Source organism: Chanos chanos, chromosome 6, assembly GCF_902362185.1.
Source record: "Chanos chanos chromosome 6, fChaCha1.1, whole genome shotgun sequence".
Classification (NCBI taxonomy): Eukaryota; Metazoa; Chordata; class Actinopteri; order Gonorynchiformes; family Chanidae; genus Chanos; species Chanos chanos.
The window spans coordinates 30,081,855-30,102,470 of NC_044500.1; the positions used below are offsets into that span (position 1 = coordinate 30,081,855).

At 39.0% G+C, this 20,616-nt stretch overlaps 3 protein-coding genes across 3 annotated transcripts in view; 2 read left to right on the forward strand and 1 right to left on the reverse strand.

Moving 5' to 3' along the window:
- Window positions 1–4,087: 4,087 nt before the first annotated feature.
- On the forward strand, window positions 4,088–6,165 carry rpl29 (ribosomal protein L29). The gene is made up of 4 exons (XM_030777029.1): window positions 4,088–4,150; window positions 4,605–4,659; window positions 4,748–4,812; window positions 5,976–6,165. The coding sequence occupies exons 2-4, from the start codon at window positions 4,623–4,625 to the stop codon at window positions 6,066–6,068; spliced, it is 195 nt and encodes a 64-aa protein (XP_030632889.1). The 5' UTR covers window positions 4,088–4,150; window positions 4,605–4,622; the 3' UTR covers window positions 6,069–6,165.
- Window positions 6,166–8,800: 2,635 nt separating this feature from the next.
- LOC115814187 (troponin C, slow skeletal and cardiac muscles-like) lies at window positions 8,801–11,546 on the reverse strand. Its single transcript, XM_030776921.1, has 6 exons — window positions 11,523–11,546; window positions 10,767–10,797; window positions 9,740–9,886; window positions 9,304–9,418; window positions 8,948–9,084; window positions 8,801–8,832 (listed from the first exon to the last, which is right to left on the reverse strand). Exons 1-6 carry the CDS (start codon window positions 11,544–11,546, stop codon window positions 8,801–8,803), a joined length of 486 nt encoding a protein of 161 aa, XP_030632781.1.
- A 1,369-nt stretch (window positions 11,547–12,915) lies between these two features.
- Window positions 12,916–20,616, forward strand: part of iars1 (isoleucyl-tRNA synthetase 1) — a 46,195-nt gene continuing 38,494 nt past the window's right edge. The window contains exons 1-8 of the mRNA XM_030776500.1: window positions 12,916–12,967; window positions 13,526–13,649; window positions 14,249–14,405; window positions 14,782–14,901; window positions 15,184–15,266; window positions 15,571–15,688; window positions 17,996–18,143; window positions 19,518–19,605. Coding sequence (XP_030632360.1) covers window positions 13,531–13,649; window positions 14,249–14,405; window positions 14,782–14,901; window positions 15,184–15,266; window positions 15,571–15,688; window positions 17,996–18,143; window positions 19,518–19,605 — 833 coding nt within the window. The 5' untranslated portion in view covers window positions 12,916–12,967; window positions 13,526–13,530. The remainder of the gene's footprint in view (window positions 12,968–13,525; window positions 13,650–14,248; window positions 14,406–14,781; window positions 14,902–15,183; window positions 15,267–15,570; window positions 15,689–17,995; window positions 18,144–19,517; window positions 19,606–20,616) is intronic.

Consider the following 20,616-nt stretch of genomic DNA (forward strand, 5'->3'; position numbering starts at 1 on the left):
TGGTCTTATTGGCACTTTGGAGAAGTGTGAAAAAGGATATGAGGGCACTGGGCGATTTGATAGCCGATGTCGTTTAGCATCCTTAATCCTACAATGGTATGCACACCAGGCTGAATACCAGGATACTGTCACTGGTAGAAAATAAATTTTGCCCATCAGCAAAGGAAATTAAATTCAACCACTCTCTGCTGCACTGGCACTGTAAAATTACTCAGTTATAATGGCCCCTAAACTGGCATGAATGAAAGACTGACTGTCATTATCATCGTGGCATTAAAGTTAGAATATACAGTGACCTGAGGTTAGCAAAAGACCCACCACAACACACAGGAAATGGCTTCAGGGTTAAGTTTGAACAGATATTTTAACACATCTAAGAACAACTTTAATTAATTACAAATCCAGTCAGCGAACCCTGACAGATAATACTTTATACGGTGACATCATGCATTGTACTGCCAAATTACTGTTACGAATGTGTTATTTTATCTCATGGCACCATATGTTTGAATATTCAAGGAAGCACGCTGATTTCTTTTCCTTCTCCTCTGCCTAAAAAAGAGTGAGCTGCCCTTCCATGGCAGGCTGGGGACCCCGCCCCCCCCCCCCCCCCCCCCTTAGATCTGTCCAAACTGAGAGGTTAGGGGTATTCACTCAAATCACTTACAACAACAAGCAGGGGATTGAAGCAGAGATGTGCAGGCTCTCATAGATGAAAGGCTTAGAGAGGAGGATGGGGGGTGGGCTTTAGGATGTGTATAGTATAGACTGTACACACCACGTGACGCTGGCTCTGCTCCCTAAGGCACTTATTACATAAGAGGGATGGTTGGTGAACCTTCATGCTACACGACGATGAAGAGGGATGGGGTGTTGGGGGGGGGGGGGGGGGCTTTGGGGGCAACATGCCTGGTTAATGGAGCTATCCTTCACATTGCTGCTTGATCTTTAAAACCTCACTCCAACATGAGCGGATTTACAGCAAATTCAACATTTATCAGTATGCCAGGGACTAAAACTGTGATTTGCCTGTAATTAAAATGTCTCTGTACAGTTACAAGTAGACCAAACAAATAATGCAATTTAGAGAGAAGTGATGGAGATTGTAAGGTGGAACATATCTGTTGGACTCATGCATGAAACCACAAATAACATTTGTTTGTTCATTTATTTATATATATATAGTTTCATACCTAATTCAGGCTCAGATTTTCTATAACTAAATTACATTTAATTTAGCCTGTGCTCTGGATTCTAATATCTAAGCCTGACACGCAAAAAAAAAAAAACCCAAACAGTGTTTTTAATGATCAGTCAAATGTGAGAGAGAGAGAATTTTGATGTACAGCAAAGTAGTATAGTGCGCTAAAATTAGACTTGTCAAAGGCCTTGATCATTACAATGCAAAGTACGCTGAGGCTGCTTTTGTGTTGAAAGAAGGATCTAAATATAGGAGACAGTGTGATCGCTTCAGCTGCGACAGAACTTCACCACAGTCGAGCTGTGAGTGTTTGCTGAAGAGCAGAGAGAAGAGAGAGAAGAAGGAGAGGAGGAAGACGAGGAAGAAGAAGAAGAGAACGAGGGATAGGAAGGCTTTCGCAGACACTGCAGGTCTTGTCATTTTCTGCACAAGGGGCTGCCGCTCGTCACATGATCCATCGAGACGAGCGGCAGAGTTCTGTGATTCTCTCTCTCTCCGTTCACAAATCCTTTCATCATCCAAACAGTGTGCAATGAGTCAAATCAGAAGCAATTACTGTTTTACATTTTACATAATTACAGTCAATGGACCTCCCTGGTTCATCTGTTTACCCTTTTCTTCATAGAGAAACACATGTTTGTCTAGATTTGAGTCTCAAAATGTTTAAGAATTGTGAGTTACATTTCATGCATTAAATGAACACTGACAGTGACCGGTAATGATGCTCTGTGTTTTCTTGACCAGTGACCTTGGCTATTTGAATCAGATTAATGGAGGACTGTTTTTCAAGGCTTTTCTTCAAGGTATCTATATTCATCTTAGACACACTGTACAATGACAGATAACAAAGACCTGTGCGTTTTTTCTTTAAACATTAGATCTTCTCTGGTCTACTGCTGTAGTCTACTGCTAACTACATGAAGAAAGGTTACACAACCACACTGTTTCATTTCCAGTACCTGGTTTAACTGTGGAAACAGGGCTTCCTATGTATACGGTGTATACACTTTGTTACTGGTTTGACAGCATAATTTCAGAAGTTTTACATTTAGACTTGCATGGTGTTAATGACAGTGTCATAATGAGAAATTTACTGATGTCTTAAATTTACATGCTTAACAAATTAAAAATTAAGATGCCACCTGCCAAAAAGCTTTGTGAACACTGACTGTCATACCCAAATTATTTCTCCCATTATAACTGAGCCTTTGGTTGGTGTTAGAATTATATAAACTGCAACATTATATTTTTTTCTCATTTTCACATGATGCCAATGTTGTTATGCATAAATGATATAAAAACCTACATAACATGTGAATATATACACATAAAATATGAAAATACCAATAGTAGGTAATCTGACTTTGGAAATACTGGCACGTGTAATTTTAGAAGTCCTTGAAAGATGCCTATGTTACCTGAAATGTTTAGCAAAATTTAAATTAGACTGAGACAGTCACAATTGGATTACATTTATTACAGAATTTATAGAGTAACAGTGACACCCCATGGGTGGTTTTGGACTTTTTCAAGTGGTGTGATTTTTTTTTTTAATTCAACCAAGTAATCACCTTCAATAATAGTAATAATAATAATAATAATAATAATAATAATAATAATAATAATACTAACAATAGTTACTGGGTCACGATGTGGACTACAACATATCTGGCGATCATAATGAGAGAAAAAGACTTATTATGAATTATTTCCATGACACTAATATCACGTTTAGTGAACAAGTTACATTTAAGTTTCCATTTGTCACTGCTTTGAAGGTACTTGAGCATCAGTGACTCCATAGAATTCCGCAGAAATTCAGTGAAACACAAGCACTTTTCCTCAGGACAGTAGCAAGTTTCGATCTTCATCATTTTAGCTTTTACTCTTAAATCCTGCTCCCATAGCTTCATATACAGCAGTTACAAATTTCCACTTAACGTATTTATGTCTGCAGAGCAATACTGGGTCTTTTTTTTTTTTAAGAAATCACCTTAATAGACGCACACAAATATCGCGGATTCTCCTGTACAGGACGAGATGAATTTTCCAATCACTCAGAAATTTGACACGCAAAATTCTTGTATATTATTTTCCAATAGAGGGCGCGCCAACGGTAAGTGCAAATAAGGGAAAAAATAAATTTGCTGAAATTTTTTCACGCCTATACAGAATATTGTTTTAATATATTCAAAGATAATAAATGCACGATAGGATATAAAATGTGCAGATCGAAAATAAGAGGTCAGACGGAAAAGAATCTGATTTGGAGATATTTTTGTCAGTTTAAGGTTCATTTGTTGATTGCGCTATTCACGATCACCTCTTGCGTTACAGTAGTACACGGTCATTACTACAGTGGCCAAGATTTTATCCACTGTGCTACTGTGTCGTGTCTTGGCGATCAGTGTGAATAAAAGTGTTAAATAAAGGTTTGTTAGCAGTTGCAATGGGGCCTTTCTTTTACCGAAATCGCTCTTTGTAATAAATGTACTATCTTTTCCAGAGGGCAGATCAGATGACCCTCGGCTCTCTAAAATGACAAAAAGAAAGAATGAACAGTGTAATTCAGCCTGATGTTCATTCTCATATCGTGCGCCTCTGCAGGCCTAGAGATGTAAGCTGAGTGAAACAGGTTGAGGCCATATACGTAGACTGATGAAAAAACGTTGGTATTGCGCAGATCCTGCGCAAACTATGCATAAAAACCGAGTAATACTGCTGATAATATCAATTATCACTGCACTGAGCTACAAAACATCGCAACGAGTGCTTTCGCCATTCCATAAAGTAGTGTTTAACCTGTCTATAAGGACCGAACATGAAATTTTGGTTCGTACATTGTGAGTATGCGCAGTCTGAACAAAGTGAACGCGACCATTAGTTCTTATTTCCCATAATGCCTTTCTCAGATTCTCTCTTCCGGTTGTCGTGTTGTTCGTGCGGCAGGTATCTGTTTTTCAGTCACTATTTAGACTTTAGAATCCAAAATAATCCTGTTTATTAAAACGCATGAGGCAAGGTGGTCTACCTTAGAAGTGTGCAACAACATGTACAAAATAACATATTCCAATTATGAGTGCCGATTGTGTTCAAAATCCCCCTTTACTTCCATCTGAGGAGAATATGTAGCGGTTCTGTTAGCTATGGGCTAGTGTGGTTGCATGAAAGCCACAGACTTAGTTCAAGAGAACTAACATAGTAACAACAATAAATATCTTTAATATGTTGCTCTCTTGCAATTGCTGACGGTTCGCTCAGAACGACTTTCCCCGTCACGAATGGTCTCTCTGTGTTGTAAGCCGTTTGCTCATGCTAAAAAATTAGCTTGGTGTGTTACTTTTTAGAAGTCTACAGTGAACGTCTCTTAATTATAAAACTGATGTACATATTTCCTTTCCAGCAAAACGTCTGATCCGAAATGGCCAAGTCCAAGAACCATACCACACACAACCAATGTAAGTAACGGCTAATGAGTAATACCTGAATGCAAGCTTTATCGGAATCTTCCATTTGCATTACTGAGCGCGTCCCTTTTTCCTGCAGCTCGCAAATGGCATAGAAATGGCATCAAGAAGCCAAGATCACAGCGCTACGAGTCATTGAAAGGAGTAAGTACCATGGAAGATTACAGGATTTGGTTGTTATCTAAATAACTCTCTGCTAATGCTACGCGCTAGGTGCGTTTGCCAAAGAGTAGAGAGAACCGGTGAAGAGAAACATTAATAGGTCTTTTTTAATTGCTGGCATGTGGTGAGTTCCTTAGTTTTGCAGTTGTCACGATTGCAGCGTGGTCAATGAAAGTGAAGGATGAGGTGATGGGTGAGGTTGGGAATGAATGGGCTTTGAAACACATGGATGGAAATGTGAATGGAGAAATGGTGAATGAAGAGAACGCCTTAATGAAATGTTTTGTGCCTGAGAAATGACGGGTCGGTTTTTCTAGTGGAGCCGTTGAAAACCTTACATTTAAGAGTGTGCAAAGTACTTGAGATCAGGAGATAAAGTTCTCACGAAGTACAAATTCAGCGGTACAGTTTTTAGGCTGAAACAACTGACATGATTACAGAGTTAGAGAATAACTGGTAAATGTCTTGTGCAGTTTTACAGCACACGATGTGCACGAATTGATGTTGAGCAAGTGGATTGTTTCTGAAGGATCAGCCAAGACCTGTTTTAATGAGTGCGGAAAAAGCTCCTTATCCAAGTTAAGACTGATGGTGTGATTTAGTGCCTTCTTAGAATTTGAGGTGTTAGATTGGAGGAGTGCAACGAGGGCCTGGATTAGGTGTTCAGTTCATTGTTTGAGATACGACTCGCTGAAGCATCATGTAGAGCAAGCCTGTTTTCTGTTATGGTTTATGCTTCTCGATAATACATTAAAGGCTGCAAACGAACTGTGGTGTGTTTGTGATTGTTTTCAAAGATAAATAGGCAGGCTTTCTCATACAGCTCGCATCCTCATGGCATCTCTGGTGTGCACCATTCTTTTGCCTGATTACAGTAACTGATTCATGAAATCTTTTTGACCATTGCAAAAGCCGACAGATGCATACTTGGTGAGCGAGATAAAACAACTCTTATGTTCTAAATGTTCATGGAACTTAAGAACATGTTCTTTTGATCTAGCTGACTTGCTGGATACTCTCAGTTTTCTCAGAAAACATTGCTGAAAAGCTTGTTGTTGAACATGTTTTGTTTCTGTGGTTTTAGTTTTAACAGCTTTTGGTTGAAGTTGAATTGTATGTTAACTATCTGTGTTTCCCTCATCCAGGTTGACCCCAAGTTCCTGAGGAATATGCGATTTGCAAAGAAACACAACAAGAAGGGGATGAAGACCATTGCAAAGAAAGAGGCACCCAAATAGACAGGAGGAATATTCCACATGAACCATCTCTGTGTATAATATTCCAAAAAGACTGTTTATTGCTGTCCAAAATAAAGCCATGCTTTGTTAATTGGTATATGATTTTCTGTTTATTCTGTGGGCACAAACAATGTCTGTTTTAAAAAGATCAAAGGATCAACAAATGGTCTACAAAAAGTCTGCAGATTGGGAAGAACTCTGATCAACTAGACTACTCTTACTTCAGTTAGCCTAGCTTAGGCTATCCATCCACCTTCAGCTCTACCACATTAAGGAATTTTAATAGCTTCCCTTAATGGCCTGGTTGTAGACCTTCTCCTGAGCTAAAGTTTACCCATCCTGGTTCTAGTTGTAAAAATGGGTGTGTTAAATTTTGTGGTTTGTAATGCTTGCACCAACAGGGTAAACCTGTTTTTGGTGGTACTTGTCTTGCTCAGGTGTAACTTCCAGGGCTCTTATGTGTCCTTTGTGTCTTCAGAGTTTGAGATCTTTCACTTGGCTCTGCAAAGGACAAGTATCTGGCAGGACTTAACTGGTGTTACACACATACATCCAAATTCGCTTGATGCTGTTTTACATTTTGTGCTAAATCTGGGTCTCAGTACTGATTTTTTTAAAAACCCTTTTTAAAAGTTTGGACACTTTGTGTCTGCTGTTGGTGGTAAAACCACGAGTCAGGACTTCTGATCAAATTTTACCCAGAGTGGCTTCAAACTGTAAGAGGTAGATACCACAGGTATGTGAGACCAAAATACCATCATAAACATTTTCACTCTAGTCAGGTATTTAATTAGGCAGTGAAAACGTATTGTAGAAGAAATCAAGTCGAATATGTGAACGAAGTCAGTCATTCCGTATGGGCCGTGACAACCATATATATAATGAACTACGATCTCAACTGTAAGTGACTCCGAAAGACCTACAATTTACCAGGGATCATTACTCTAGTGCTGTGTCTCTTAGCTCCAGTCATATAGACCCATTGTGCTACACATTTTAGTTAATGCATAATGCTAACAGAACTAGCTCAAGAAGTCAGAGCTTCTGTCATCAGCAGCCAAGCTGAGATAATGTTGCAGTCCAGCAGAAATGTGTTCTCCTCTGAGTCCTTCAGGATGGGAGTTGACTGCTGCTCTAGAGAGCATAAAGGTCAGAAGCTTGCTCAGGTTCACCTCACAAGTCTAGCCAAATCATGTCTGTAATGGGGGCTGGTATTTGGATTTACTGTTGCCTCAGTGTAATGTGTGGCAGGCAGCATGTTGCATTAAATTGTGGCATTGCTGTATGCCTGCTTACTGCTTCGCTTGGTCCGAATAACCAAACTTTGTCAGTGATTTTATTACACATCTTTAAGAACCTCTGAGTAGTTTTAAGACACTTTATAACAGTAACAACATAGATGTTTTACATGCCCAGGTCTGTGAGAACTTTCAGTTGAGCTGTTTCAATATCATTTTTTCCTCATACCTCGGACAACTGCAGAGAATCTGTTGTCTATCTCTGGTCATTGTTGTCTTCTATCAGCAGAACCATTTAAGATCATTACTATGCAGGACAAATCTTTTGCTCCCTGTAGTTTCACTGTGCATAAAAAATGAAAGTTAGAACTGAACACTCTTAGATTTGTTCTGGTATTATTATTTTACCTTTGGATATTTTTAATGAATACATTCCAGGGCAGGACATGGTTCCTGTGGAGTGAGGAATCGAGTCTACAAAAGAAACCATTTCAGTTTCAGTAAATTAAAGCTATACCCCTTCAAAACACAAATAACATAACAAAACATTTGTATACTCAAATCTCACTAAAAAAGCAAATTAGGAAAAAAACCCTCCCCAAAAAACAGCCATCATCAAAGGGGAACACATGTGAAATGATGATGTTGAAAAGAATGCCTCGCCTTAGTACAATTGAAAGATCCGCATGTCTTGTTATCACAAGGTCTAAGTATAGCTACAGCCCCATTGACAACTGCACTTGGTGCAGTGGTTTCTCTAATGACTCTTTAGGGGGCATCTCCTCCCACAGGGAGGAAACAAGGGCAAACAGAGTGCAGTGAGGCTCCAGTCAGCTTAATACTAGACTGGTAGGGTAAATATTCATTTTGTTGATGTACACATGGCATGGAGAATTCCATCTGAAGTTCACAGTTCACGCTAGAGTGTATTGGTAGCTAATGTAGAAGGAGAATTGTGCAGGAGAAGTTAGTCAAAAATGTAGATGTAATGGAGCCATTCAGTTTAAGACATTTAACTTTGGAACCAAGTAACTTCCTAGGTGAGCTTTTCCAACTTGTGTGGGAATGGGCTGAATGTGGCCTTGAGTATTTAATGAGAATGGTACCCTGTAAATTTAAAAATTTGAATTTCTATTCCCTAACTATCCTAAATGGTATCCTCAGAAAATGTCACCATTTTCAGATTTCATTAGAGTTATTTGAGTAAAAACATCTATCACAAGAGTTCTTAGTCTACAGCTGATATTTTCATACCCTTCTTAAATAATGTTTTTGTGTCTAAAAATAATGAAAAGACCGGTTGTGACAAGCATTTTATTACATAAGGGCAGTGATAATTCCACATCAAACATATTATATGTACAGGAGTAAAAAACATCTTAAAAGGCTTATGAAATATACGTGTTGAATACAGTGATCACAAACTGCATCTCAGTGCAAGCAGAGTAAATGTTAAAAAAAAAACAACAGTGCACAGTCTTCTCTGGTTCTTGTCTACTCCACCCCTTTCATGAACTCCAAGAACTCTATAGGAAGAAGGAAAAAAAACAACCAAACAAACAAACAAACATAAATCAGTATAATCCCAGTTTATCAGGGTATATCATGTTTTACATTAGATTTAATTTCCAATAATCTTACCATCATAGTCAATCTTTCCATCCATGTTCCTGTCCCCATCTTTCATTAGTTCTTCAATGTCATCTTCAGTTATGTCTTCACCAGTAGAATCCAGTATAGTTCTCAGCTCATCTCTATCAATGTAACCATCTCTGTTCCTACACAGTTCCATACAGCAATAACAATCATTTAAAGATGTGGTGACAAATGTATTGATATTTATCAGTGTTAACCAGGTCTGTTTTTGCAACTTAGTGAAACATTTGGCAACGAGTATGCATGTTACATTAAAACCATGCTCTTCATGTATTCAAACATATGGTTATACCTGTGATATGGTTCTAAATACTAGATGTTTAATGTGAAACTGAACTTACTTGTCAAACATTCTGAAAAGGTCGGCGAGTTCCTCCTCACTTTTGGCTTTGCTATCATCTTTCATACACCTTACCATCATAACTAAGAACTCATCAAAGTCCACCGTGCCGCTGCCTGGAACACAGTATCACACCTTCCTTTAAAAACCTCGCAAGGTGGACATGACGATGGCTGTATTACTTTAGCTCTGAGATCCATAGAGCCACAATGGCCCCTGCATTTTTCATGTTGTTGTGCATAAGGAGTATGACGCACCTTGCAACCATACATAACTCAACATGTGGGCAACATTGGAATCTGCTTTGAAGGTCTGCACAACAGATGTAGTACAGGTATTACATGTGCTGTCACATGTGTTGCCAGTGCAGCTAATGTTTGGCTGGTTTGGGTGTAGTTGTTGGAAACTCTCCTTGTATTTTGATAGTACCATCTTACCATCTTCGTCCACTTCGTCGATCATTTCTTGCAGTTCTTCAGGTGTGGGGTTTTGGCCTAACATTCTCATCACTTTCCCTAATTCTTTAGTGCTGATACAGCCATCTTCTGCATCCTGAACAAAGATATCGAATGCAGCCCTGAATTCTGCAACAGAGACGAGATCTTATTTTTGTGCATAAATCATCACTTTGGTTTAGATGTACTTATCATTTTATAAAGTGGAGCTTTGAGAGTACTGATTGTATTTATTTCTAAATATGGAAACCACAGTCCTGATAGGATAAATGTGCCCCACAACACATGGATCAAAACAGCCAAAATTCACAAAGAAATAATATGTTGAAAATGATCAGCAAATTACAGCATATCCTCTCACAGGCAACTTGGCTGGAGACAAACCTTGCTGGGTCAGGTAAAGCAGGAGCAAACATCTTCTTACCTTTAGACTTTCTGTCAAAACTGTAAGGATTATAAAGTATTACCAGGTACAGCTCATGTTCATTTATTTGATGTTCATTCATCTCTCCCTTTTTACTATTTAGACAAAACAGATTGACCCTACTGAAACCTACTGATCTTGTGACACTGCTTATCTTTGTGGTACTAAATTATTCGTCATGTGTGAAAAGCTAAATCCATTACCATTGGAACCACTGTTTACATTGTATTCAGTTCACCTACGCTACGCTAAGAGACCAACCCAGACAGTCAGTGATTGTTTTTTGTCTTGGTCTCGCCATTGGCCCACATAGATGTGACTAATTAATGCTAATTCCAGTGAGTGGTCCGGAGCCTGTGTAATACAAGTGGGTCATTATGCCGATTCTCCAGTGGGACATAGCTATTTTCTACTGGTAAATATTGTTGATGGAATGACCACAAACATAACAGAGGGCAATTTCACAGTGTCCAGTTTCACAGCAACACACACAGACAGACAGACACACAGGCAGGCAGACACACACACACACACACACACACACAGACACACAAACCATTCATATACAGCATGCAAGTCATTTACCATTTTTCTGTTCATCAGTGAGCTGTTCCACCTGTTAGACAATTTGGGAAAAAAAAAAGCTTTGAGGTATGAAACTCTTTTCATTGCCCAGTGAAAAGAATAAGCTATAAATAAATAGTTGCTCATCTGGATAAAGCTCATATAAAAATATTGTATAAACTACACTCAGCAACAGAGAAGAGGTGCATACAAACAACTACAATAATCACTGACATGCCAGCATGACTGAGAGCTGGAGACAGCTGCATAGTTACTGAACACGATAAACTATGAGCCTTTCTTTCTCACAAATTTATATGGAAACGTGGGCTGTCTTGGGTCCAGGTCTGGCAAAAAAATGGCCATATCAGACAGTTTGGTAATTTTTCCATATGCATTGTTTACGATCAAACAAACATGTTGGATTTAGTTTTCGCCTATCAGTAATTGTATTGTAGCTAACACATGGGCAATTAGTAATTTCCATCCTTTCAGGACATACATGTAAAAATGGTCAACATGACAAATTCAGCAGTGGATTCTGTTAAAAAGCTGTGAAAATGAATATAATTACAATAAATAAATAAATGAATAAATAAATAAATAAAGCTGTAAAAATACAGAATTAAAAAAATGTTAAACAGAAACAGAATTTTAAAAAAGCTGTTCAAAACAAATACAATTTAAAATAACAAAACAGTAGTTTCAGAAATGTTCGGGTAATGTATGGTACAGTATATTGTGTTAATATAGATATACAAAAAAGCAAATACTTACTGCGGCTTTGTATATGTCATCCATTATAGCAGCTTGTAGTTAGAGGCTTGATGTGTACACATCAACAGATTCACATGCACTGACTCACTAGCAGACAGAGATTTGGGGAACACCAATCTGGCTTGTGTAAGGTTTTATAGCCAGGTCAGGTCCACCCGCCCAGCTTACATCTAAGGAAATATTACAGTCAACTGACTGAGACAGTATTAACAGTCCCAGGCCAGACAGTTATTAAAGTGTTAGGATAATTTGCCTTGTCTCATCTGCAGAGCTGGGTCAAATCCCTATTTAAAGTTCTGCCCTGATAGCCTTACATGGTTACCTTTTGTAATCTCCAATCTCCAGAGACTGCGCGTCTCCAGGGAGTCGGTGAGTCAAAGTAACGCAGTGGAAAACCCTTTTGCTGTAAAAGCCGTAAGGAACGATCACCGCTGTAGGTTTCGTTCATTCACTCAGACTTGACGTAGAGTAACGTGACTGGAAATGGAGTATTCAAAAGGTTGGAACAGGACAGGGCTGAAGGTTGAAATAATTAAGATATTTATTTGTATTGTGTCTTATGGTCCCAGATCTTTATGGCTCTTTATTCTTGGGAAATTCGCCATATATTTTCACCAAAAATGTTTTGGCATACTACCCTATTGTACCTCAGCCTACATTAACAACAACATACTATTGTACGTCATAATGCTCCTCAAATTTTAAGATTCTACAGTAAATTTTAGTGTATAATCTGTATACTACAGAAGACTAACAAACAGTAGTGCAGTGAGAGTAGTGGAGAAGAATCAAATAAAAAACATATGAAATAAGAAATTATATATAAAAAAAGAATAAAGAACAAATGTAAACATAAGTGAGAATAAAATGAGAATAAGTGTAAATGTAATTGTGACTCTCAAATTCAGTTTATATTCAGATCAACATTATACAGAACGAGAACCGACCACAGCCATTATTAAGACTGAATATTTATATTATTCAAAACCAAATATTGCATTTGAACATCCTCAGTGATACTCAATGAATGACAATGAATACTAATACACCTATAGGCTTAATTTGATCTAAAAGGCATTTTGCGTATGTCAAAACCGCACTAGCGATCTCCACTAGAGTGTTAAAGAGAAAACACTCCTCTCTGGTCCGTACATTGAAAACACCTACATAACTTGCAACAAATGAATGAAATACGAAACACATCTGCAGTTGGAATGTTTTAAAGAACAAAATGTTATTAACTAATCAAACAGAAAAGATCGGTCAGTATAGACCATTAATCAGAAGTAACCCTTGCGCATTACGCATACTGAAGATGCCCATGAACACACTCTTATTTTGATGACGTTTAACTGATCTATTTCCGTTTCCCCTCATGCTTTCCTTCAGTTGCATCATTTCCGTACTGACTCCCTCTTTCGGCATCCCGGTGAAGACACCAGCATGTGAGTGTTATTCATTGGTATTAATTTATATAAATTCACCATGCAGCCAAATTATTAACACTGTATACGTCATGTCCTAACGTTCGCATTAACTTACAGGGCTAAGACCATAATGCGGTCCAAAACAGCAGGAAACTGACTTATATTTAACTTAACTTTAAAGACAGAGTATTAGCATTATTCTGTTTGCTGGTCAGACTGTGTCACATCTGTTGAAAACTTGGAGGGTTGAGTTGAAAAAGTGTCCCCAAAGAACTGAACTTTTAAAACCTTTCTTGCACTTGCAGTACAATGTAAACACGTGAACGGTTATATAATATATCTATTCTGTTTGTGTTTGCATTCAGAGTGCATTAAGTTGCAGAGCTTCAGTGAATATTGTTCATACAAAATGCACATTTCATATCAGGTATATCCAGCGCTCTTATGAATATGCAAATGTCAAATAAAGACGCAGTCAAATCAAAACAGTCCTGGGAGTGGTGTGTAGCTGAGGAGCTAGCCAGACAGTCAGTCAGACCTTGAACCTCACAGCTGTCAATCCTTGTTGGTGTTTAGACGTCATGGTGGAGCCAGTGCCCGAAACCATTAACTTCGCATCCGAGGAGGAGCGCATCCTGAAGTTCTGGGATGGAAAGGACTGTTTCCAGGAATGCCTAAAACAATCCAAGAGTAGGCCAAGGTAAAAAAATGATCTGTAAACATGTTGAAGTGCCCTGAACAATGGATAAAGATCTGACATCTGCTGGCATTGTACAGGCTATGGCTTGTCTGCAATTTACGTAGAGAAGCAGGAATCATCATTAATTGTGTGATTCACTTAGTAATGTATGTACATGTTACCTGCTAACCTTCTAATTCAAATTGACTTGCTTGCTCCTCTGAGTGCATCTACTTCAAATCTTACAATTTTTTATTTTTCTGGTGAACGTTTACCTTTTATTCAAGCTAATCTTTGAAGATAAATGGTTGTACTGCATCTTTACTTGTGATATTTTGTTGTCTGAGAGTTGTACTTTGTGGATTTTAAAATAATTTCTTTCATTGTATCAAAACAAAACTTAGTTAGGCTGTTCTGTAGAGCAGCCAAATTTTGGAATGTAGTCTAGCCTAACCAGTGCCTATCACCACAATAGAAATGCAAACACAGTGCATCTTTTTGATTATTATCCAATCAAAAGCACGACTTGCCAAAGAGGAAGTGCACACAAGGTGTGTCCTTTTGCTCATAATGCATGCAAGTGATAACATCACATTGGTTAAAATTTTTATTTCCCGCAGATACACATTCTATGATGGGCCACCATTTGCCACAGGTCTCCCCCATTACGGGCACATCCTGGCTGGAACCATCAAAGACATTGTCACCAGGTTCGCCCATCAAAGTGGCTACTATGTGGAGCGGAGGTTTGGCTGGGATTGCCATGGCTTACCTGTGGTAGGAAGTTTATGGAGTCGTGTTTCTTCATGTGTGATAGATTTTTATTTTCTAAAGTAGGCTTGCACTGGCAAAAACACAAAAAGCCCTAAACTGTGCCAGACCTGGACTCTCTCTTATCTTCCCTCAACATTCTTGCTTTTGCTTCTGGTCTTATACTGAACATAGCAGTGGCACTTATGCATCAGGCAGCTACCTAATGGCTATATGCTTGGTTTGTGTTCTGCCTGTCCTGGACATTGATTTGCATTTGCTAAATGAATAAATATAAATGTAAATGTCATTCAGGTACAGTTATTTTATATGGTGTATGTTTAATATGGTTATTTTGTGATGTTGGCTCACAGTGTTGTTTGTTTTCTTTCCTTCTCCTCAGGAATATGAGATTGACAAAACACTGGGGATTACAGGACCTGACGATGTTGCTAAGATGGGCATTGCAGAGTATAATAAGCAGTGTAGAGGCATTGTAATGAGATACTCTACTGAGTGGGAGGTAAGCAAATCTCTCGTTTGTGATAGAGAAATCATAAAGGTCACTCTGTGCATTTTAAATATTAGCAGCATAGCATTCTGTTTTTGTGTGTCAATGCACCAAGCAAACGTCACCAGCTTATTTTCTTGCTGACCTTAAGTGAAGACAGCATTGCTGGTAAACAGTAACTGTTGAAAAGTGTAGCCACCATCCCAGTTTATGTATAATCTGTAGGTTCCTGAAAGCCGGCAAATTTGACTTAACAAACTCACAAAGCCTTCTTTTTTTTTTTTAATACATCAGCAATCTGTGAAAAGACTGGGGCGCTGGATTGATTTCAAGAATGATTACAAGACTCTTTATCCGTGGTTCATGGAGACTGTCTGGTAAGATGTGCCTACTGTTTCCATCTTCTGTCATGACCGGTCAGACTTGCTTGATGCCGAAACTCTTGCTCTAACTCATTGTTAACCAAAAAAAAAAAAAATGCAGAGCACCTTATAAGAATATTGAGCTACAAGAGGCTTAACAGTGTTTGTTTGTTCTGTTCTCATTGCCTAAGTACTCCTGTAGACTCTTGTCCTCTGTGGTTAAGGGCCTCTTTGGTTATTGACAGGGAAGTAGTTGGGTGTAAAAGTAGCCTGAATGAAACCGGACAGAAATGGTTATTGAATCTTGTCTTTTTCTCAGGTGGGTGTTTAGGCAGCTCTATGATAAAGGCTTGGTCTACAGAGGGTTCAAAGTCATGCCCTTCTCCACTGCCTGCAACACACCTCTATCCAACTTTGAGTCTCACCAGAATTATAAGGTATCAGTGCTGCATTACATGCCTTATGAGCTTAGGCATGGGTTGTGTTGTTTAATTGGCACCTCGGTGACTTTTTGTTTTATTTGTTTGTTGTTTGCTTAGTCTGCACATTTGAATGATGTCTGATGTCTCTCACAGTCCCACCTAGGTTACTGAAATGACGTTTAATGTACACAAGGGCAATGACGCATGAAAGCTGGCTTTTTTTTTTTTTTTTTTTTGGAAATTCACCAAAGTGAAACTGAAACTGACTTTGGAGGGAGGACTAACTGCCATTTAAATTGATAACAGTTGTTGAGAGACAGGTTTGGTTAGCCTACTTGGCGAGCCTATTTTCACACACACTTCTTCCTATTTATCCTTACGCTGTACAGACACACTCCTGGCATAAAAACAAAGAAACTATGAAACACTTTTTAAAAATGTTGCTTATTGTTACTGTGTAGTTGTTGTTAGTATTGCATCAATCCAGTGAGGTGCCAGAATTGGACCCCTGATCATATTGGAGCAAATGCCATGTTTTAGTGGTGAATTTTAAATTCACGGGCTGTCAGCAAACCGGCTTTTACTTGTGATCCTCAAATCTGAACAGCCTGTTTGTGGCCTTTCTGTGTTTTCCCTGAACACATTACTTTATTTACTTAGTTAGTTACTTTGTTTGCACATTATTTGCAAAGGCTACTGTCATTACAGGATAAATTGACTTCCTATAGGAAAAGCTAATTTAAAAAAAAAAAAATCAAAGAATACGTCTTAGAAAACACGGTGTTATACTCAGACTCAAACTCAGCAAACTCAGATTGCTAAGGTTGAAAATATAGTGAATAATGAGACAGCAAGACCAGCAGACTTGACATTTTGCTTCTGAGCCTTTCAAACGTCAAACATTAGGAAAAAAAGCATATGGTATGGTTAGGCTTTGTGTGGATTTGGCTAGTGGATCTCCTGGCATAAACTCTTTGCCTTATGAAGCAGCATTAAAGAGTCAGGGGGAGGCAACCGTCTCTCTGTGGACCTGTGTGGGTCCTCAAGCAGCGATAGGAACAGGGGACTGTTTAGGGCTGTATCTGTAGGATGAGACGTAAAACCTCTCCTTCGCCTGAGAAACAATGAGTCAGCGTTGGCTCCGTGGCCAAAGTCCTATCCTCATGTCTAGGTGTTTCAGTGCCTGATTGTCTGCTTTCCTCTTCCCTATCTAACATCATGTGTGTTTTGTGATGCCATGTATGGAGAGTACTGGTATTTCAGTCAGGTTTGGCATGCACACTAGTTACGGTTAAAGTGAGTCATTGGTTTTCTTTTGTCTTTTCTTGCTTGGTTTATTATTATTATAAATACAATGAGAGGAGGAACCATGAAGACTGCATGGCATTCAGGTTGGGGAAACGCCTTAGATTCACAACATTATGCTCCTGTTGTGTTGTATATTAATTAATTTATGTGAATTATGATAAAAGTAATACAGATTTGGTGTATCTGTAAACTCTGAGGAGGATTTAGTGAATCTAGTCATAATTTCTTATTAAACTTAATCACTGCTGGGCTACTCATTGTGGCTATCAGCTTTAAAGAGCCATCTCAACAAACTGTTTTTTTTTAACCAGAAAATTTTGATTGTAATTATTTTTATTGAGTTTGATTCTACTTATTTACACACATGTTTTTGTGCAAAAAGGAAGAATTATGTAAAAATATGATGAATCCACTGCAGAGAAGTCATAAGTTTAGGCCCAGTACCTGTTCTGGTCATCAGTGGTTTTCCATTTCAAAATTTCAGCTTCATAGGTGTTTAAAATGGGGAGGTAATTAATGTTCAGAGAAGCTGAACCTAAGTTGAACTGTGAGAACCATGGTCACAGTTGTTTTGGGAACTCAGGTGAGCTAAGACATAACAGCTTTGCAACCAGTTTACTGGTAGGTAACATAAAACTAATGTAGAGACAAGGCTAGCTCCAGAAGCAGCTTGGTATTCAAAAAGTATTTCATGCAAAATATTGTAGAACTATCTTCTAAATTTTTCAAAATGTTGTTGAATGTGAGGGTGTAGACATAATGAGGTATAGCAAATGGTTTGAGACTTTTAACTGGTCTTGGTGCTAAATGAAAACTTTAACTAACCTAGCTGTGCACCTTACCACCAAAATGGAGGAAAAAAAGCCTCAAATGATCTTTTGTGTGGTTGTCTAAAGAAATATTCGGCCTGATAGCATGAAATGCCTTTAGAAACCGTTTCTTCTCTGTGTTGGCTTATGATGGACATTGTATGATACGACTAGCTTTATTCCTTTTTCATATCCATTCCTATAGGACGTCCAAGATCCATCAGTTATTGTGAATTTCCCTCTTCTGGATGATGCAAATGTGTCTCTCATTGCGTGGACCACCACTCCGTGGACCCTCCCCAGTAACCTGGCATTGTGTGTTAATCCTGAGCTCCAGTATGTAAAGGTCAGAGGTGAGTGTCATGCCAAAGATGGTAATGTTGGAAATCAGATATTATAATAAGTCTGTGGTGGGTTTTATGACTTTACCATGATCTGTTATCATTGTGGCAACTGTATTTGGAATGTTCTAGATATGTGTGCTCAGCACGCTTGTGGGCGGCAAAGTTAGTATCGAATTTTAATGACGTGGCACGTTTTAGTCAGATAAACTCATATTCTGTCGTTCTGCAAGTTCAAGAAGGTTCAGAGCATTTTCTCTCTTCACATCCCACTTACATCTCTCTGTATTCTCTCTGTTGCCATAGGAGTTTGAGTAGATGTGGAAGTGTTGGTCGAAAAGATTTAAATCAGGCCACTTAAAAAAAAGAAAAAGGAAAAACTTAGCCCTTGTTCGTATGCAAAAATAGTACCCGTTTTTTTTTTTGGTTTTTTATTTTTTTTTGGCGCATCGCTTTGGATCCCTTTGAAAGCGCTTGTTGTAAATGGTTGACCTACTTTGTCACCGGGGTGTTACAGTTTCATCACACCAGCAGGGGGCACTGTTAGCCCGCGCGTCGCACACGAGCGCCTCTGATCGTGCTGCAAGGGAGAGCTGCGCGGAATACCAATAGCGTGCCTGTCTGTGCCCGTCTGCTCCGCATCGATGCTATCAGCGTACGGCCTGCCAGCAGCCTTCTCGGTCTGCGCAGTCATTTATCCGCCTGCCTTTGGGAAGTGCCATCTTTTATTGATGCGCTCGCGCACTCACTCAGGACCCCGTTTGGGCTCTATTACTCACAGCCGACTGTAGGCTGTTATTTTACAGGTTGCCGCAGTCTTCATCGCCGTGGCCATTCAAATGTTTAACAGAGACTGATAAGAGAGAATTAAAACGATATGAGCCCAAAACTGAATGCGCCCATCAGTCCAGGACCGGGATAATTAGGGTTTTCACCCAAGCCTTGTGCGATTTTTTTCTTTTTTTTTTTTTTCTGCAAATCAATTTTCTATTCAATTTCTTAGCTATTTATCATGTTTTTATGGAATGATGATGCATCTTTGAATCTCTCATTACCGACTAGTAGCTTTCTCTCTCTTTTTTTTTTTTCCCTTTCAGAGGTCTGTCATATTCAATGGAACCTTTGCCAACCACACGACTTTGAATATAGTTCTCTATATTGAAGACAAAAAGTTGAATGAGTTTGATAATAGTTCAGATCAATAAAAAGTTCCACTTCTGACTGCATTCCATTTTGCAGTCAACTGTCTTTTTCCTACTGCTGCATTTTCTGCTCCTCTCCTGCCTGCCTTTTTTTCCCTTTCTTTTTTTTTTTTTTTGGCTAAGATCTTTTATCTTCAGTTCTCTGATGTATTTGCTCACCTTATTGCTGTGGACTCTCTCTCAGATAATACCACTGAGAAGGTGTACATCATGATGGAGGCGAGGCTCGTAGCTCTCTTTAAGGCCGAGGGTGAATACACCGTCCTGGAGAAGTAAGTGCCAAAGTGCCAAAATGTCACTAACCTCACTATCTCTGCCCGTCACTCTGTGGTCCCTGACACTTCTGTCTACAGCAAATCAAATGTGTCTGTCTTTCTTACAAGCCTACATGAAATACTTATTACTTGCTTGTTTTGGCTTTGTGCTAACTTTTGTTACTCCAGCTGAAAGTATCGTTGGGTCCTCACATGTAGTGCTGGAAATTGACTATGATGATATTTATGGTAATGGCACAAACACTGAGCTCATTTTAGCATCAAAAGCCACCATGTCTTTTTAAGTGCCAGTAGAAGACCGTTGTGAAAAGGTGAGGAATTCAAAATTGATTAACGACCCAATGCGACTTCTAATTTCGTATGTAAAGTTAACTTCAGAGGTCAACTGAATGAGTCAAATTCACTGTGTGACAATGCTGAATGGAGTCCAGGTATTACCATGGCGACTGCCGTTAGGTGCGGCATTAACTCAGGTGGCGTGCTGAGATCTTTAGTAAATTGGTTTTGATTTCATTGAGCAGAAAGCTCCCCTCTCAGAAGAAAAATGCGGCGAGCGAGTTGGGAGACGCGGATGGAAGCTTTTCCTTAATGGAAACATTGTCCATATTAATCACGGCGGTTTGTGTTTGGTGCTGTTTATCTGACCGTGTCCTCTGACGCTCTGTGTTTTATAGAGAAGGCAAAGTGCTTTGTTCTGGTGTGCGGAGATAAGTTGGCTGACGGTGGGAGAGGTATTGGGAGGGAGGGGGAAGGATTACGCCTGGATGTGGAGCTGGACAGAGTTATTGATTAATATCTCCCAGCTTTTGATTACTCCTCCTTGGGGTTTGTGCTTTTCTGTGTGTGGTGCTGTTGAAGGTGGGGGGGGGGGGGAGCAGTGCATGGAATGCGTAGGAAGTGCAGCATCTAAAACTTCTGCATTGCGTTTTTGTTTTGTTTGGGGTTTTGTTTTTCAGTGTAGGACGTGACTCCATTTGCTTAAAATATTTTATGTGTGTATGACTGTGT

Bases quoted from the DNA above. Each gene is read 5' to 3' on its own strand.
- LOC115814187 (XM_030776921.1), bottom strand. From the start codon at position 11,546: ATGGATGACATATACAAAGCCGCA. The intron at 10,798-11,522 runs GTAAGTATTTGC...ATTGTCTAACAG, and splicing joins ATGACATATACAAAGCCGCA to GTGGAACAGCTCACTGATGA. The intron at 9,085-9,303 runs GTAAGTTCAGTT...GGAACTGTGTAG, and splicing joins CTTTTCAGAATGTTTGACAA to GAACAGAGATGGTTACATTG.
- rpl29 (XM_030777029.1), top strand. From the start codon at position 4,623: ATGGCCAAGTCCAAGAACCATACCACACACAACCAAT. The intron at 4,660-4,747 runs GTAAGTAACGGC...TTTTTCCTGCAG, and splicing joins CCATACCACACACAACCAAT to CTCGCAAATGGCATAGAAAT. The intron at 4,813-5,975 runs GTAAGTACCATG...TCCCTCATCCAG, and splicing joins GCTACGAGTCATTGAAAGGA to GTTGACCCCAAGTTCCTGAG.